At 35.1% G+C, this 16,984-nt stretch overlaps 1 protein-coding gene and 1 pseudogene across 10 annotated transcripts in view; one reads left to right on the top strand and one right to left on the bottom strand.

Annotated features, from left to right (window-relative positions):
• The window catches only part of ERBIN (erbb2 interacting protein), a 113,723-nt gene that overhangs the window by 57,201 nt on the left and 39,538 nt on the right, over positions 1 to 16,984 (top strand). For 9 of the 10 annotated variants that reach the window (XM_019652442.1, XM_019652443.1, XM_019652449.1 and 6 more), the window contains exons 4-12: positions 2,492 to 2,570; positions 4,565 to 4,654; positions 7,760 to 7,816; positions 11,801 to 11,864; positions 13,853 to 13,927; positions 14,580 to 14,724; positions 15,752 to 15,824; positions 16,155 to 16,284; positions 16,580 to 16,695. In XM_019652442.1, coding sequence (XP_019507987.1) covers positions 2,492 to 2,570; positions 4,565 to 4,654; positions 7,760 to 7,816; positions 11,801 to 11,864; positions 13,853 to 13,927; positions 14,580 to 14,724; positions 15,752 to 15,824; positions 16,155 to 16,284; positions 16,580 to 16,695 — 829 coding nt within the window. The remainder of the gene's footprint in view (positions 1 to 2,491; positions 2,571 to 4,564; positions 4,655 to 7,759; positions 7,817 to 11,800; positions 11,865 to 13,852; positions 13,928 to 14,579; positions 14,725 to 15,751; positions 15,825 to 16,154; positions 16,285 to 16,579; positions 16,696 to 16,984) is intronic. The other variant, XM_019652451.1, reaches the window with a different exon arrangement.
• On the bottom strand, positions 9,185 to 9,935 carry LOC109388047 (60S ribosomal protein L35a pseudogene; annotated as a pseudogene).

A 16,984-nucleotide genomic window follows, 5' to 3' on the forward strand; every position in this document is an offset into this window, starting at 1 on the left:
GCCTTTCATATATAAGAAATTCAAGTGAAACCACTCTAGTCTTATTACACTTAAAAAATAACAGCTAACAATAAATCCTTAATATCATTAGGTATCCATCAGTGTTTACATTTCCTGATTTGGAGATTTACGTTAACTCCATAAATTCCAGCAAAAGTAAAAGTTCCTAAAACTGAAATTGAAAACAATTAATTATTTCGAAACTGTTAGAGAAATTGAATTTGTAATAACAATGATAAAACCTTTCCTTAAGGTATCATTGAGCCCAGATTTTTTAAATCAAAATTATTATTGAGATAATTGTAGTTTCATATGCAGTTGCAAGAAACATTACAGAGTGGTCCTGTGTACTCGTTACCTATTATCTCCCAATGATAGCGTTTTGCGATATTCTAGAACTATTGTTAACGGTCCCCCAGTCTTATTCAGATTTTTCCAGTTTACGTGTGTGTGTATGTGTGTGTGTGTGTATGTGTGTGTGTGTGTGTGTGTGTGTGTTAGTAGTAATAGTAGTAGTAGTCGGTTTGGATACTCAACCACGGTCAGGTCTCTTGGGTCTCCTCTTAGTTATTTAGTCTTCCTTTGTTTTTAGTTCTGTTTTTTATTTTAAAGGTTTTTTTATTGGGGGAGTTGGGGAAGGGGAACAGCCAAGTTGTTGTCCTTCAATGTTAGTTGCAGGTGGGCATAGCCCTCCGTCCCATGCGGGAGTCGAACCGGCAACCTTGTTGTTAGGAGCAGGTGCTCTCACCAGCTGATTCATCTTACCACCTCACCTGTTGGCAGCTCAGCTCGGGTGCAGCTCACTGGCCCATGTGGGAATTGAACCAGTGACCCTGTTGCTCAGAGCTCGTACTCTTGAGCGAGCTCTTAACCAACTGAGCCACTCAGCTGGCCCTCTTAACTTGACAGTTTTGAAGATTACTGGCCTGTTACAATTTCCCTTATTTGAATTTGGTTGATGTTTGCTGATGATTAAATTCAGGTTCTGGGGTTTTGGGCAAGAATACGAGTAGGGATATTGCATCCCTTCTCAGTGCACCTCAGATTAGGTGTCACATGATGTTAACTGGTGATACTAACTGTGAAGCAGTTCCAGGTGGTGCCTGTGAGATTGCTTCATTGTAAAGTTACTTTTTTCCTATTATAATACGTATCGTTTGGGGAGAAACTTTGAAGGTATACTAATACCCTGTTTCTCAACATTCTTTTACCTACTAATTTTAGCATCCATTGATGAGTTTTGACGGATCAGTTATTACTGTATTTGACAGTTGGTGATTTCGCATTATTTATTTTTCATCACCTGAAATTGTATACTTGGCACTGTGGTAAAGTTGCTTAGAATCAGAGTGATGAAATCTTTTGAAAGAGGCTTAGATGATCTTCTAGTGTCAACTCTGTTGCATAATCATATCAAGTTAGTGGACGAATGGGGTCTTACAAGCAGAGAAGTTTTGGAATATTTAAAAAGTTGTTAATTATGTGGGATATGAAACTGAAAGCAACAAACGAACAAGACAAAGAAACAAACAAAAATTCATAGACACAGACAACAATTTAGTGGTTACCAGAAAGTAAGGATTAGGTAAAGGGAGCCAAATATTGGGTTATCGGAAAAGTCATGACACATTTTTGCAACAAAAAACAAAGAAAAAATACATCATGACTTTTCCGACAAACCAATATATGGTGATGGAAGGAGATTTGACTTTGGGTGGTGACCACACAATGCAATATATAGATAATGTACAAGTATTATGGTATTGTACGCTTGAAACCTATATAATTTTATTAACCAATGTCACCCCAATACACTTAATAAAATAATTGTTAATTGGCATTCCTTTAGTCTAGATTACAACAGTGCTACTTGAAGTTGGTATATGGATTGTTGCTTGTTCACAAATTACTATTACTATATTTTTGCTGAGACAAGTTGCAGAAATAAAAATAAGTACTTAGAAGCTTTTACTGTAATATGACTTGTCACAACTTTTTTCTGGTATTTAATAAAAGCATTGGCCTACAACTGCCTTCAGACATAGCCGCTGGCATATGTGACGTGGATTTTCCACCTCACTAGCTTCAACTTTGCTTTCATCTTTGTTATTTTATGTATATTAAGGGCCAGCTCAATCTGGAGCCCAGAATTACAAAAGCAGAGCTGCTTTTTATGTTAGAAAAACAGAAAGAATGTGTTCTGCATTTTGTGTCCTTAGCATCACGTAGAGAGGACACTAATTTTCAGAAGAGCTAAGAGAAGGAAAGGAAGGTAAAACTAATCAGGATACTTAGCATTTGTAAAGAGGCAAATGAACAAAAGATGCAAAAGAAAAGAGAAATTGTGGAGGTAGTTCTGTGTTGGTATCTAGATCCTGCTCAGTTGATAAATTTCCAGTCTCTAAGGTATACAGTTATTTCTATTGTTATTATTTTGTCCTCTGTAATAGATTCTTTTAATTTGATCATTAATTATTTGTTCATTTTCTAGGAATACAGGAGTTTCCAGAAAATATAAAAAATTGTAAAGTTTTAACAGTTGTGGAGGCCAGTGTAAACCCTATTTCCAAGTAAGTTCTCTGTTGAATTATAAGTTACTTTTGTGAATAACTACGGAACTATGAATAGTAGTAGAATATTACAGCTATGAAATAGTAATAGAATATATTACTTTCTATATTTTAATGAACAATTATCAATCTTAAACTGTACAAAATTTCAGTTTTAGATTTAAAAGGAACCTTTTTAATAATATTTCTAACTCGATATATATATATTTTAATGATTTTTATTGGGGAATTGGGGGATGGGAACACTGCTGGGGAATGGGGGGAAGGGAGACAGACAAGTTGCTGTCCTTTTGTTCTTCAGTCTAGTTGTGGAGGACGTTGCTTCACTGGCCCAAGTTGGCACCATCATTGCGCTTTTCCTGGGCAAGGCAGATCAGTCGCCGGCTTCTGGACGGCCGCTCACTGCGGCTGCTGGCCGCTCATGCTGGCTGCTGGCTACATATGGTAGCCCATGGGAACCCACTGCAGCAGGGGCTGCAGCCTATGCCTTCGCTGGCGACTCACGGCAGCCCAGCTCCAGGTTGAGCTGTTGTTCAGCATCTTAGCTGTAGAGGGCAGTGTCACTGGCCCTCATATGTGGGATCTGAACCGGGGCCCTCTGGCGTCCCAAGCCAGCTCTTAACCAATGTGCCACTGAGCCGGCCCCTAACTCCATATTTTTGCAAAAGTAAACTTGACACTCAAAACAGGTAATGCAAGTGTTATGCTCCAGGTATCACAAATAGTTAGTGTCATAAATGAGACTAGAATGCAGGTCTCCCCTCTCATACATACACAACATAAGAAAGTCTTCACCTACAAATGAAATGTGCGACACACTTAAACTTTCGAAAATAATAAAAGAAACTGAAAGGTCAAAAGGGAAAAACAACAGAAAAGGAAAAGCCATGTGATTGGTTATACCATATAACAAAGGTCATATATATTCTTTTATGATGGTAATTAATTGATATAAACAGAACATTTTCCTGGTACCAAAGCTGTTACGTTTTGCAAAAGTGAAGTGGTAAAGAAAATGATAGAGTGAAACATATCTCAGTATAGTTAAGTTGAAGCCAGCTTTCACATTTTATAACAGTGTATTTAATGAGTTTTCCTGAACATCATGTTGCTTCACTTGCTGTGTAAGAAGGAGGAATGTGACATAGGGGAGAAAGAAGATGAGTCAAAGATGGATATCTCTTACTGCAAGAAAATTTTGTATTTGATAAAATCCAGAACAAACATGTAAAGATACTTTATTTCATCTGAAAATAATTGCTCTAGCATCAAGTTCTAAATCTGTAATTTATTTTGTAAGTCAGAGGGAATGAAAGTAAAGCTAATACATATAGTTTTTTATATGACCTTAAAATGTCATTCAGTTTTTTAATATTCTCTTTTGCTCATTATAAAATTATGCAATCTTTATTATTTAGTGACCAGATGTTGAAATTAAAAGTAATCTAAACCAGTGGTTCTGAAATGGGGACGATTTTGCCCTCAGATTCATTTGGTAAATTCTGGAGACTTTTTTGGTTTTCACAGCTTTTGGCTTCTAGTGAGTAGAAGCCAGGGTTGCTGCTAAACATCCAGCAGTGCAGAAGACAGCGCCTCACAACAATTAATTACTCAGCCCCAAAAGTCAATACTGTCAAGGTTTAGAATTCCTTACCTAATTATTTGGATCGATGTTAGATAAGGTGAATTTCAAGAGTGCCTGTGGATGTCATAAATACATTTCTGTGTATTGTGCCTCATTCATAGCTCACAATTTTGTGCATTTTATCTTATTGAGACAAATATTGCCTTGCTACATTTTTATAAGAGATAAAGATAGAAGCATTGAAATAAGTAAGTTATAAAAGACAAAGTTCAATTTGCAAATCACTCATAAAAGTAAAGAGGTGGCTATTATCTGTTAAGAACATGTTAGATTCTTAGTGAGATTTTAGTAAGAGACTGAAATTGTATATGTGAATTTAATTTATTTAATTCTGGTTTATTTTATGTAGGCTTCCTGATGGGTTTTCTCAGCTGTTAAACCTAACCCAGTTATATCTGAATGATGCTTTTCTTGAGTTCTTGCCAGCTAACTTTGGCAGGTAAATTATAATTTCTTCTAAAACCTTTTCTTGTTAGCTCTTGTAAAGCTTATAAAGCTGTAAGCTGCTTTAGTAATACTATTAATTACAATTTCATAGGCTCCTCTTTTGTAATTATTTCTAAGCATTATGGTTTTTATAGTCTCTTCACAACTTGTTATTTATTTACTTTGTTTTTTGTTTGTTTTTTAAATGATTTTATTGGGGAGTTGGGGAAGGGGGAACAGTGTTGGGGAATTGGGGAAGGGGACCAGCCAAGTTGTTGTTCTTCAACCTTTGTTGTGAGGGCGCCAGTCGCCATCTGGCTTCCCTTTGGCAGCTTGTGGCTTCTAAGCTCAAGGTGCTGTGTTCAATCTTAGTTGCTGGTGGGTGTAGCCACCATCCCATGCAGGAGTTGAACCAGCAGCCTTGTTGTTAAGAGCGCACACTCTGTCCACTGAACCATCCGGGTGGCAGCTCAGTTCAAGGTGCCGAGTTCAGTCTTAGTTGTGGGTGGGCCTCTCCCACCATTGAATGGGCAATCTTGTTAATATACCAGTTGAGCCATCTTGCCACCTGTTGGCAGCTCAGTGACGGCTCAGCTCAGGCACAGCGTCACTGGCCCATGTGGGAATCAAACTGGCGGCTCTGTTGCTCAGAGCTCATGCTCTTAAGCCAACTCTTAACCAACTGAGCCACTCCACCAGCCCACTTGTTATTTACTTTGAATTTATTTTTATTTTTCCAAGTAAACAATAAGCAATAAAAATTTAAAGGGAAAAAGTAATTTAAGATTTGAATTGGTTTTTTAAATATGCAAAAAATAGAATTTAAATTGGAGTAATTTTTATATATTTGAAATAAGTAATGGCTTTGTCTTAGCATTTATCACATTTGAAAATGGTCTATTAGTTTATCTGTCTTCTCCACTGGAATCAAGATTCTAGAAAAGAGAAAATATGTTTTTGGGTTGTACCCCATTGCTGCCCCCATGCCCCAACATCTGAATGCAGAACAGTTTTTGTCATAACCCCTGAATAATTTTTTTAAATGAAAAGACAAATTAATAAATGTATCAGTACTAGGTATCAGATTATTATTGTATTTAAGTTAATTGCTAAGAAAGTGCTATCCAACTACATGTTAATTATATAGTCATCTTTTGGTCTAAAAATAAAGACAAATATCATGATCTCACTTACATGTGGAATCTTAAAAAACAAAACCCAAGCTCATAGACACAGAGAAGATTGCTGATTTCTGTGGGCATGTGAGGGGTAAGAAGTGGTTGTGGGTTAAATGGGTGAAGGTGATAAAAAGGCACAAACTTCCAGTTATAAAAATAATTAAGTCATGAGAATGTACAGCACGGTCACTATAGTTAATAATATTGTATTGCATGTTTGGAAGTTGCTAAGAGAGTAGATCTTAACAGTTCTCATCACAAAAAAAATGTATTATAACTATGTATGGTGATGGATGTTATCTAGACATTGTAATCATATCGCAGTATACACAAATATCGAATCATTATGTTGTACGCCTGAAACTAATATAATGTTATATGTCAATTATATATACTACTTTTTGAGGGCATCCAAAAAGAATAAAATGTTTATTATAGGTAGAAAAACCATTCTGTTCTAAAAACATACAGTAAAAGAATATCCACATTCTATTTTCTCAAACATCTATGCATTTATTCAGGTCCTAAAATTTAGGAAGTTTTTGCATTTCATAATGTCAGTTATATTTCAGTAAAGAAAAATTCTGGGCATTGTTGCAGCCTAATGACTTTTTTTTTTTTTTAAGATTTTTATTGGGGAATTGGGGGGATGGGAACAGTGCTGGGGAATTGGGGGAAGGGGAACAGACAAGTTGCTGTCGTTTTGTTCTTCAATCTAGTTGTGGAGGATGTTGCTTCACTGGCCCAAGTTGGCACCATCATTGCGCTCTTCTCTGGCAAGGCAGATCAGTCACCGGCTTCTGGACGGCCGCTCACTGCGGCTGCTGGCCGCTCATGCTGGCTGCTGGCTACACACGGTAGCCCATGGCAACCCACTGCCACAGGGACTGCAGTCCACGCCGTCGCCGGCGACTCATGGCAGGCCAGCTCCAGGTTGAGCTGTTGTTCAGCATCTTAGCTGTAGAGGGCAGTGTCACTGGCCCTCATATGTGGGATCCGAACCGGGGCCCTCTGGCGTCCCAAGCGAGTTCTTAACCATCGCGCCACTCGGCCGGCCCCTAATGACTTTCTTATAGGAGCTACATTATCATGTTTCATATGTTTATATACATACATACTGGGGGTGCCAAAAAAATATACACATGACTTGTATTTGTCTTTTGTTATCGGTATATATTATTACAATTTTAATACAGTTTTCCTTTCTTAAAATGTGTATACATTTTTTGGCACCCTCTGTATATGTATATATATATGTGTACACATAGACACATGCATACAAATATAAAACTCATGTACTTGTCAGATTCCTCTTCTGTGTCTGGCATTTGGACCACTTTTTACTTTTGTTGAAATATATTTGATCCATAACATTGTGTAAGTTTTAGGTATACAACATGTTGATGTAATACATTTATATGTTGTAATATAATTGCTAATGTAGCATTAATTAGCACCTTTGTACCAGTTAATCTGCCCATGTTTCCTCCACATTTATTGGACTGTGCATCACTGAAGTGCCAGAGGGTTTCTCCTTTGCCATGTTTCCCTGTGTTCCCTTATGTTTTCCTCTCAGAACTGGACTCTAGAGTTTAATTATTGTTCTCTAATAATGGCTGATAATTTTGGAAGGCATTTTTACAAAGAGGCGTGAAGTGCTCTAGGCTTGATATTTAGGGACATCATTTTGTGTTTTGAATGTTTGGAAGTGTTTATTCCTTCCCCCTCACTCCACACACACACTAATTTGAGGAACAGAAATAGTCTTTTCTTTTTTTGTGTCACTTTGTATTTCTGTGTAATTTTTAAAACAGTATTCTGCACATTGTAATTACACAATAAAGATTGGTTGCTTTAAAATTTTAGAGTATGACATTAACTTGTTAATTAAATTCTTTGTCTTTGTCACAGATGCTTGATTTGTTTTCTTTGTTTTGCAGATTGATTAAACTCCAGATATTAGAACTTAGAGAAAACCAGTTGAAAATGTTGCCAAAGTAAGTAAAGGTGCTGTCCTTTCTAAAATTTAGAATTTTTAATTCTTAAGTCCTTAGAGAATGTTAACTTTTTAATATCTGAAATATGAGTGCAAATTATTTTAGAAGACTGACATTTGTAGTCATCATATTTTAATTAGTAAACATCTATATATCTGCTTTTGGTGTTTAATAGTGATTTCACAGCTCCTTGGAACTCAGCCTTGTGTGACAAAAGTCAAAATAATAAATATGTAAAGCCCACTTGAGTCCCCAAAAAAGGTTCATATACAAGAGCTCTTACATACTACCCATTAGAGAGTTCCAAAGGGTCTTCCTGTGCAGTCTGCTAACTATAGTTTTAAGAGTTTGTCTGGCTTTGTAGTCTGCTGTAAATTAGAAATAAGGTGGAGGGCCCCCTACTGGTAAGTTAACAGCAAAAAGAGATGGCAGTACAGGAGCAAATAGAAGATAAAGTTAAAACAGATCTACAAACTCAGAATGCACTGTGTAGTCAGTCTGTGTCCATTTATTAAAGAAATGTCTTAAAACACCCTCAATTTATTGCTACAGTACAATTTAGCCATTGTCAAACTATAGTCTGTGGTTAAAGCTGCTTATTTTTGTAAGTAAAGTTTCATTGGAACCACATTCATTCATTTACATATTGTCTATGGCTGCTTTTGCTCTATAGTGGTAGAGTGGAGTACTTGTAACAGATAACATGGAAAGGCTAAAATATTTTACTATCTGGCCTTTTATAGAAAACTTTGCTGACTCCTATTGTAATTTGTCAAGAGTTAATTGTCACCGTCCAGCTCCCCAGGAGTTACTCAAATTCTATGGCATCTTATTTTTATGTTATGTTGTTTACCACATTAGTCTAACTTTTTTTATGCATTTCACTCCCTTCTTCCCCGATCAACATATGCACATGCTCACTTGCACTTGTATCCTTCCCCCTTACCCGCAACCCATGACCGGAAGTCTTTGAGGGCAAAGAGCATATCTAGTTTTGACTCCCAAGAGACATTATGTATTAGCCAGGTAATTGTTCAGTACAGGAATGATTGGAGTTATAGTGATAGCTGTGAATATTAAAGTGGGCATTATCCATATTAAAATTCAAAAATATTTAAATATTTTACAGATTTGGTACTGGCATTGATGACTCGTTAGCTCAAAATTTGGCTGTTTTCTAGAAAATTTGAATAACCAAGATGTAAATTGTTTACTGAAATAGCCTACAATTATATGGTCGACCTTATGTCATAAGTTATTCACTTATTTTAACTTCTTAGCTTCAAATTTGCAAATATATGTCTGTCCTGCTTTTTTTTTTTTCCCCCCACAAGAGAACAAATCCACTTTATTTACTTTTCAATAAGTTTAACTCCTTGAAGGGTACAGCATTACACGGATTCTGTGTCCTGTGGCCTTAGCAGGAAGGTTGCTTTGGAATTTGGCATGAACTATGCCACTGTTTCTATGAGCACCAGTTACCTGTCCCCAGATTACTCTGGTTTTGTTCAGTTTGCCACCAGGAGTCACTGTGTTGTTCTTGGCCTTGTACACATAAACACATTTCTTGCTTAGACAGAATTCAGTTTCATCTCAAGTATAAACACCTTCAATTTTTTTTTTTTTAAAGATTTTTATTGGGGAATTGGGGGGATGGGAACAGTGCTGGGGAATTGGGGGAAGGGGAACAGACAAGTTGCTGTCCTTTTGTTCTTCAGTCTAGTTGTGGAGGACGTTGCTTCACTGGCCCAAGTTGGCACCATCATTGAGCTCTTCTTGGGCGAGGCACATCAGTCGTCGGCTTCTGGACGGCCGCTCACTGCGGCTGCTGACCGCTCACGCTGGCTGCTGGCTACACACGGTAGCCCATGGCAACCCACTGCAGCCCAGCTCCAGGTTGAGCTGTTTATCAGCATCTTAGCTGTAGAGGGCAGTGTCACTGGCCCTCATATGTGGGATCCGAACCGGGGCCCTCTGGCTTCCCAAGCCAGCTCTTAACCATCGCGCCACTCGGCCGGCCCAACACCTTCAATTTTAAGGAGATATATGCACTCACTCTGGTTCCAGAGACCCCGCTGATAGCCAGCAAAAATGGCCTGGACCACAGCCTTCCAGACATATTTGTCGTTTTAGAAGTCCTGCTCCCAGCAGGCCTCCACAGGCTCCAAGATGGTGGGGGGAAAAAAGCTCTCCTGCTTTCATTTTAAAACTTATGATTCAAACCTTTGAGGCTTCACAAACTATAAAGTCATGTGCATTCAGGCTACGTGAGTGAACCTTTTTATGATCAAAGATTACTGCAGTTGGAAAGCTGTTTTAGATATGTAAAGTGAAATTTAACACTGGAGGGCACAGTACCAAGAACACAAAGGATGTATATTTTTCCTCTGAGAGGAGAGGTAAAGATAAAAATGAGTTAAATACAAATTTAGAATTTTAGAGGTAAACAGGAAGAAATTTGAGGGATATTGTTTTGCCTTTCTCCTTAAAGTAGGAAGATAGAGCTTAAATGAAAAGACTTGAAAATGAAAAAATGAAATTCTGTGTCTTAGATTTTTGAGGTGTATGAGTAGAACCAGAGTTGCTAGTGTTAGCTACAGGGAGTTGAGATAGAGATGCTTTTTAGAACTCTATAACATATTTCCTCTTTTATTTCATATACGTGTCATTCACATTTTCCTAAATCAGTTTTAACTTTTAACTTTCTAAGGATGTCATTTGTAATTGAATTTTTCTAATGGCATTGCTTTTCCTTTATGTACCCTCTTTTATAATTCACCCTTGGTGATAATAGTGTTTAATCGCTACATGTGAATTTTCTGTGTTTTCTTGTCATTAGAAAAATATTGAATTAAGAAAAGTAAGATTATGTTTTCTTCTTCCAGTTTCCCCCTCCTCACAGCCCTCCTGACTTTTCTGAAACATCCACCCGATACAGCATGATGGACATAGGAGTTAAATATCATAGCATGTAATCTTTCTTGAGAAAGATCCTGGAAATACCTTTAGCTTTGTTATAAGGCAAACTTGAACTGACTTATACATTTTCTGGACAAAAACACATATGAGTAAGGGAAGTACAATTACAGTATCTGAGAACAGACACTCAATAAATGAAAGTTAAATAAAATAGCTTTGAGGAAAATAAGTGTTTGTGAGATGAATTAAATTAAAGGAGTGTTGATAGAATGGCATATTTAAAATGGAAGGGTTGAGGAAAATTAGCTTGCTGTCTCTAATGTTAGGTCAATAGCATAGTGACGTTACAATTACGATATGTGTTCTATTTTCTTCACTAAAAAGCCAGAAAAACATTTTAACCCTCCGTTGGGCGCAACTGATCTCACAGATTCATTGCACACAAAGATGCTGCTATGAAATACGTCTTTACTGCACTAAGTCACAAACACGACTGGCGATAGGTTACGGTAGAGGGGGATGATACGGAAGTGATGAGTCACCATACTTAACTGTTAGATATTTGAAAATTTGTGTGCAATGAATCTCTGAGATCAGTTGCACCCGACGGAGGGTTAAGTGAGTTTTAATTACTATTTCTAATGTGTTAAATTTCCACACAGATACACAATCTTTTATACTGTATTTTTAGTCTAACTTTTCTATGTTTAGATAGACAAACACTTACCATTGTGCTACAGTTGCCTGCAGCATTCAGTGCTGTACAGGCTGTGGCCTAGGAGCAATGGCTGTACCATACAGCCTAGGTGTGCAGTAGGCTGCACCATCGAGGTTTGTAAGTGTGCTCTGTGATGTTGGAACCAGGGCCTAACAATGAACAGTTCCCCTTCATTAAGTGAGTCATAACTGTATGATGACTTTTTTTCTTAGAGAATTATTTTTATTTTGTCAACATGTGAAAGCCTATATATTAGACATTATATGCAAATGTTTACCACTATTAATTTTGAAGCTAGCATGTAATTAATATTTTTGTATACTTAATTATTAATCCATTGCACACAGAACCATGAATAGACTGACCCAGCTGGAGAGACTGGATTTGGGAAGTAATGAATTCACAGAAGTGGTAAGTTCTCACCAGTCTCACTATCCAGAAGTCTTACATTTCATCAAGAACAAAATGTGAAAATTAATATATTCCCTGCATTTTTAAGTATAAAGTTGAGTAAAGATAAACACATTTTTGAGAGACAAAATATGAAAGTTCTTCAGAGGGTAAATTAACCAGATAGAAACATCTGACAGGAGTGGGCAAAATGGAAAATTAATGAGAAGCCATGGAAAAAGGTAACAAAGTTTTTAGTCATAGGAAGTAGAAAGTTTGAGAGATTATAAGGATAATACGAAATTTCATGACTAGAATGCATCAGGAAAAGTTCTACTTCAGAGTCAAAATTAACTCCCAGAGGTATTGCTTAGGAATTTATTCAATGATAAAAATATACTTTTCCATAATTTTAGTTAATAGCTAAAGGAAAAACATCGAGTGAAACAGCTGTTATTTTTGAGTTGATGGTGAGCCCTCTGGATTGTATTTTTGCTTTGAATGCAAAGAATACTTTGATGCTGAGTGAAAAAGGAAAGGAGTATGTAAGCAGTTTTTTGGCTTTATCATTTCTCCAAGAGAACTCAAAGTAAGCTAGATATACTTTTTTGAAGAGGAATTTATTAACCTGAATATCATCATCAAAAATTTTAAATTATGTCTACAAGTTTGGTTTGATTGTTTTTTAATTGTTCTAGATTTTAAATGATAGTCTTAAGAACAAGAATTTCTCAGCACTGTCAATTGCATGATTGCCCTATCAGTATTGTATTGTATGTACATTTGTTCACTAAATACACCATCAGTCATCTTTCAGTTAATTCAGTGGAGGAGCATAGTGGTTTTGGGTACCTCAAATTTTTTCTGAAATATTATTTTTTATATTCTTTATTATATTTTAATTGGAGATGGGTTATGATGGCTTTTACTGTGTGTTGTAGAAGGTTTTACTGCTTGTGAAATAATGTATATTATGCTTCCTAAATTATCTAGCTATTGTACTTTCTCAGTATTTGTCTTATGTGTATTAATCTATTTCTGTATTAACTGTTTGAAAATTCTTAATCATTGTTCGTTTTATGAACCAGAGCAGCATTCAGAATCATTTAGTTTTTGGACCATTTTGGTCTTCCAACATTACACATTTATAAAAAGCTTACTACTAGAATTATAACATGTAAAGCACAAAAGAAGATTTCTTTTAATCCAAGTTGCACCTAGAATTCTTACCTGTATTTATATATTAACAGTAAATCTAAATGACATGCCTTTTTATGTATTACTCATGTTGTTATGGTGATTAGATATACTGGTACGCTTTGCCATCACAAAGTCATTGAGAGGACACAGGTTTGTGAGGTGACAGAAATATCTTTGAAGGATCCATTCAGTATAATAGCCTCCAGGGGCAAAAATGCCCAAGATCAAATTTTGCCTTAATACCAAGGTCCACTACAACTCTGATTAATTTTTTGGTCCTCAACACCACATTATATAAACAATATTTCACCATGTAGTTGCTGGGAGTTTAAAATGACAAAATACTCTTACCATATTTCTATGCCTTACGTTACTTACTTTCACATTATTATTGGGCATTTAAGATGTATGTTGCCCTATTTCTTTTTTTCTTCCCTCTTTTTCCTAAAAGCTTTCAGCTTATTGCAGATAATGACTGAGAGTATCTTTTTACTGTACTCTTGAAAGCAGTGGCCCTTATTTTTATTTCTTTATTAATTGTATAAATACTTGAGCCTATTACATAACCAAAAGCTGAAAACATTTTATGCAGTCTACTGTTATTGAATGTCTATCTTTGAGTTCTGTAGTAATAGTACAATAACTAATAGAGTAAAGGCTTTAGTTTTGACTGCTTTTTTCCCCTCCCTTATTTTTTTAATGTTTTAAACTAAAAGGTTGTCATTAGAAATTTCCAGGGGCTTTTTTTGCCAAATAAAGACATTGAAGTAAATAAATGGATTTCCCCATCTTTCTTCTTATCCAAACAGCCTGAAGTACTTGAGCAATTAAGTGGATTGAAAGAATTTTGGATGGATGGTAATAGACTGACTTTTATTCCAGGGGTATGTATATCAAATTTTAAATGGCTGTACTTATTGGCATGTATATCTTTTGTAGTTTTATGAATTGTACATTTTCATATTATTTTTAATTGGTAGAAAAAAATGCATGGTTATTTAATTCTTAATACTATTCAATAGAGGCAAATCATGTTTTTTTTACTGTCAACACATCCTTGATTAAAATCAGAAAATTTCCATTATAAACTTTTGTAAAATAGTCCCTTTTTAATACCATGGAGTGTGTCCTTCCCACTCAACTTACAGTTGACTTTATATCCTAATTCAGTTTGCCCAGGGAATTGTGAAAGTAGGATATTTTCCATGTAGTTTCTGTCTTATCAGCTGACATTTTGTTCATTCCCAAACCTAAAGCATAAGAATCCCTGTATGTGTTATCTCCCTAGCCGATTATGGACAGCTGAGTTTCCAAAGGAAAGAGTATGTCCATTGTTATTCTGCTGGGCTAAAATTAGTAGGAGCTCTTAGCTTTATTGCTGAATATATTGCTAATGGCTTTTTAAAAAATTATGAGTCTTCTCTCTCATAAACATTTAATTATAAGTTATAACTTGGTATTAGATTTGTAACCTAAACTTTTACAAATTGCTTACAGTTGATGGAGTTATTAGATTTCCCTTTTTTTGACTTACAGTTTATCGGTAGTTTGAAGCAGCTCACATATTTGGATGTTTCTAAAAATAATATTGAAATGGTTGAAGAAGGAATTTCAGCATGTGAAAACCTTCAAGACCTCTTATTATCGAGCAATTCTCTTCAACAACTGCCTGAGAGTATTGGTTTGTATCGCTTTCTAATCCATGTGATTAATTTTTATTAATGTAAAAATCTGAGAAATTAAGTTTTTGCCATTGCTTGATTTGTTGAGATAGCTTTGCTGTACTGCCGCAGTCACAGATCTTACTTGAATTTTTTTCCTCAGGTGAGCAGTTATACAATTTACTTCTTTGTTGACATTAACGTTTTTCTTTACTTTCTTTTACTTTTATCACTAAAATTTATTGTTTTAAAAAAGAATTAAGTTGATCTAAATTTGGTTTAGTTCTTGAGCATAGCGCTTATCTGATAACTTTTTTCAGTGTTACTTCATTTTAGACTCAGACAAGAAAACAGACCGGGTTAGCAAATCCTATGTGGTCTATATGTAGTTGTCTAGTTGCTTGTCTAAAGATGCATGAAGAGAATTGAATTTTGATTAAAGAACCCAAAACTTTAGTCTTGGCATCTTCATGATGTTTAAATGTAAAAATCAAAATACATTTTTACATAATTTTCAATTGAGTTATATAGTTGTTTTAGCTCAGATTACATTTTGTAGATTCTACTATAATTTATTCAGCACTTTCAATTTTAAATTAAACTCCATTTTATTGTTTTAGTGTTTATATACATAGAATAGATAGAATATTTTGTTACATACCTATGGAAACTATCTTCATGTTACCATTTCTGTAGTCCATTAATACCACAAGTATATATTACTGTCTTCACTGTGCCATGGTACTGTTTTAAGGAGCAGGACTACAATAGTGAAAAAGCAGACAATAAATCCCTACTCTCATGAAGCTTACATTTCAGTGGGAGTTAAATAGATTAATATGCACCATTTTAAGATGTGATATTTAGGTGAAAGTTGAAAATATAGGGGAAGGGAATAGAGAGTGATGGGGGTTGGTGTTGTGTCTCTTTTAGATAAGTTCATTTAAAAGTTATGGTTCATGTCAAATGTAATATATGCTCATGTTGCTGTTGGTTGACTTGTTTTTAGTTCAAGCTGGAAAACTATATTATTTCTTCTCTCAATAGGTTCATTGAAGAATGTAACAACTCTTAAAATAGATGAAAATCAGTTAATGTATCTACCAGACTCTATAGGAGGGTAAGATTTTTGTGAATTAATAAACTAGAAGATGTTAGTTTTAGTTCAGCATGCCATATATGTTTTCAGATAATTGCATAAATATCATCTGAAGGAGATTCCATAAACAAATAAGCAATTCGTTGCCAAAAAAATAAAAAAACAATTGGTTACAGGTTGGGTACATTTATAATAAAAATAGGCTGATTTTTACGGGGGAAGTTTATCTTAGTGGAGATAGAGTTTGCTAGTTTTGTTAAAGTCAAGTTCTTCAGATGTTCATGTGTTCTTAAGTTTTGGATTATATACAGGTAATCTTTTTTTAATGTATGTTTTCTTTCTCAATTAAAGGTTAGTATCAATGGAAGAACTGGATTGTAGCTTCAATGAAGTTGAAGCTTTGCCTTCGTCAATTGGTCAGCTTACTAATATAAGAACCTTTGCTGCAGATCATAATTATTTACAACAGTTACCCCCAGAGGTATGTATTTTAAATTTATTTTCATTTTTTTCTAATTATTTATTATAGCTATCTAGTGTGGTTTTATTTTCTTTCAGAAATAATTACATAACTAAGTTATTTTCTGAATAATAATTAGATGCATTGATGTACAGAAGATACCTAAATATGTCTTACCTGAAAATTAATCATTGAAAAGGGAAAATATAATTTATTTTATAAATGAGAAGAGTATTTTTTATAAGTTTTGAAAATGATATTTATGTCTCAAGCAGTAGGCCAAATTTTTATCCCCAGTTTTATGTTTTTCTTTCAGATTGGCAGCTGGAAAAATTTAACTGTGCTATTTCTTCATTCCAATAAACTTGAGACACTTCCAGAGGAAATGGGTGATATGGAAAAATTAAAAGTCATTAATTTAAGTGACAATAGGTTTGTAGTAATGTATTCATCAATTGGTTTATAGAAGACATTGATTGGATGGAATTAAAGTTTCCTTAAATGTGATAGAAAATCGAATGCATGTTCTTCTCTTGTATATTTTTATTTTTTAAATAGAATTTTCATCTGAAAGAATGATCTAATTTTACCTCATGTTAATTATAGTATTGTGGTTATTGGTTATTTTCTGTTGACTTCAGCTATACAACTTTTATTCTCTTCTTTATAGCAATGTTTTTTATTCCTAAAAGTCAGTCTTCACCTTTGAACAAAGCAGCTT

The sequence above is a fragment of the Hipposideros armiger genome, unplaced genomic scaffold (assembly GCF_001890085.2).
Source record: "Hipposideros armiger isolate ML-2016 unplaced genomic scaffold, ASM189008v1 scaffold_179, whole genome shotgun sequence".
Taxonomy (NCBI): domain Eukaryota; kingdom Metazoa; phylum Chordata; class Mammalia; order Chiroptera; family Hipposideridae; genus Hipposideros; species Hipposideros armiger.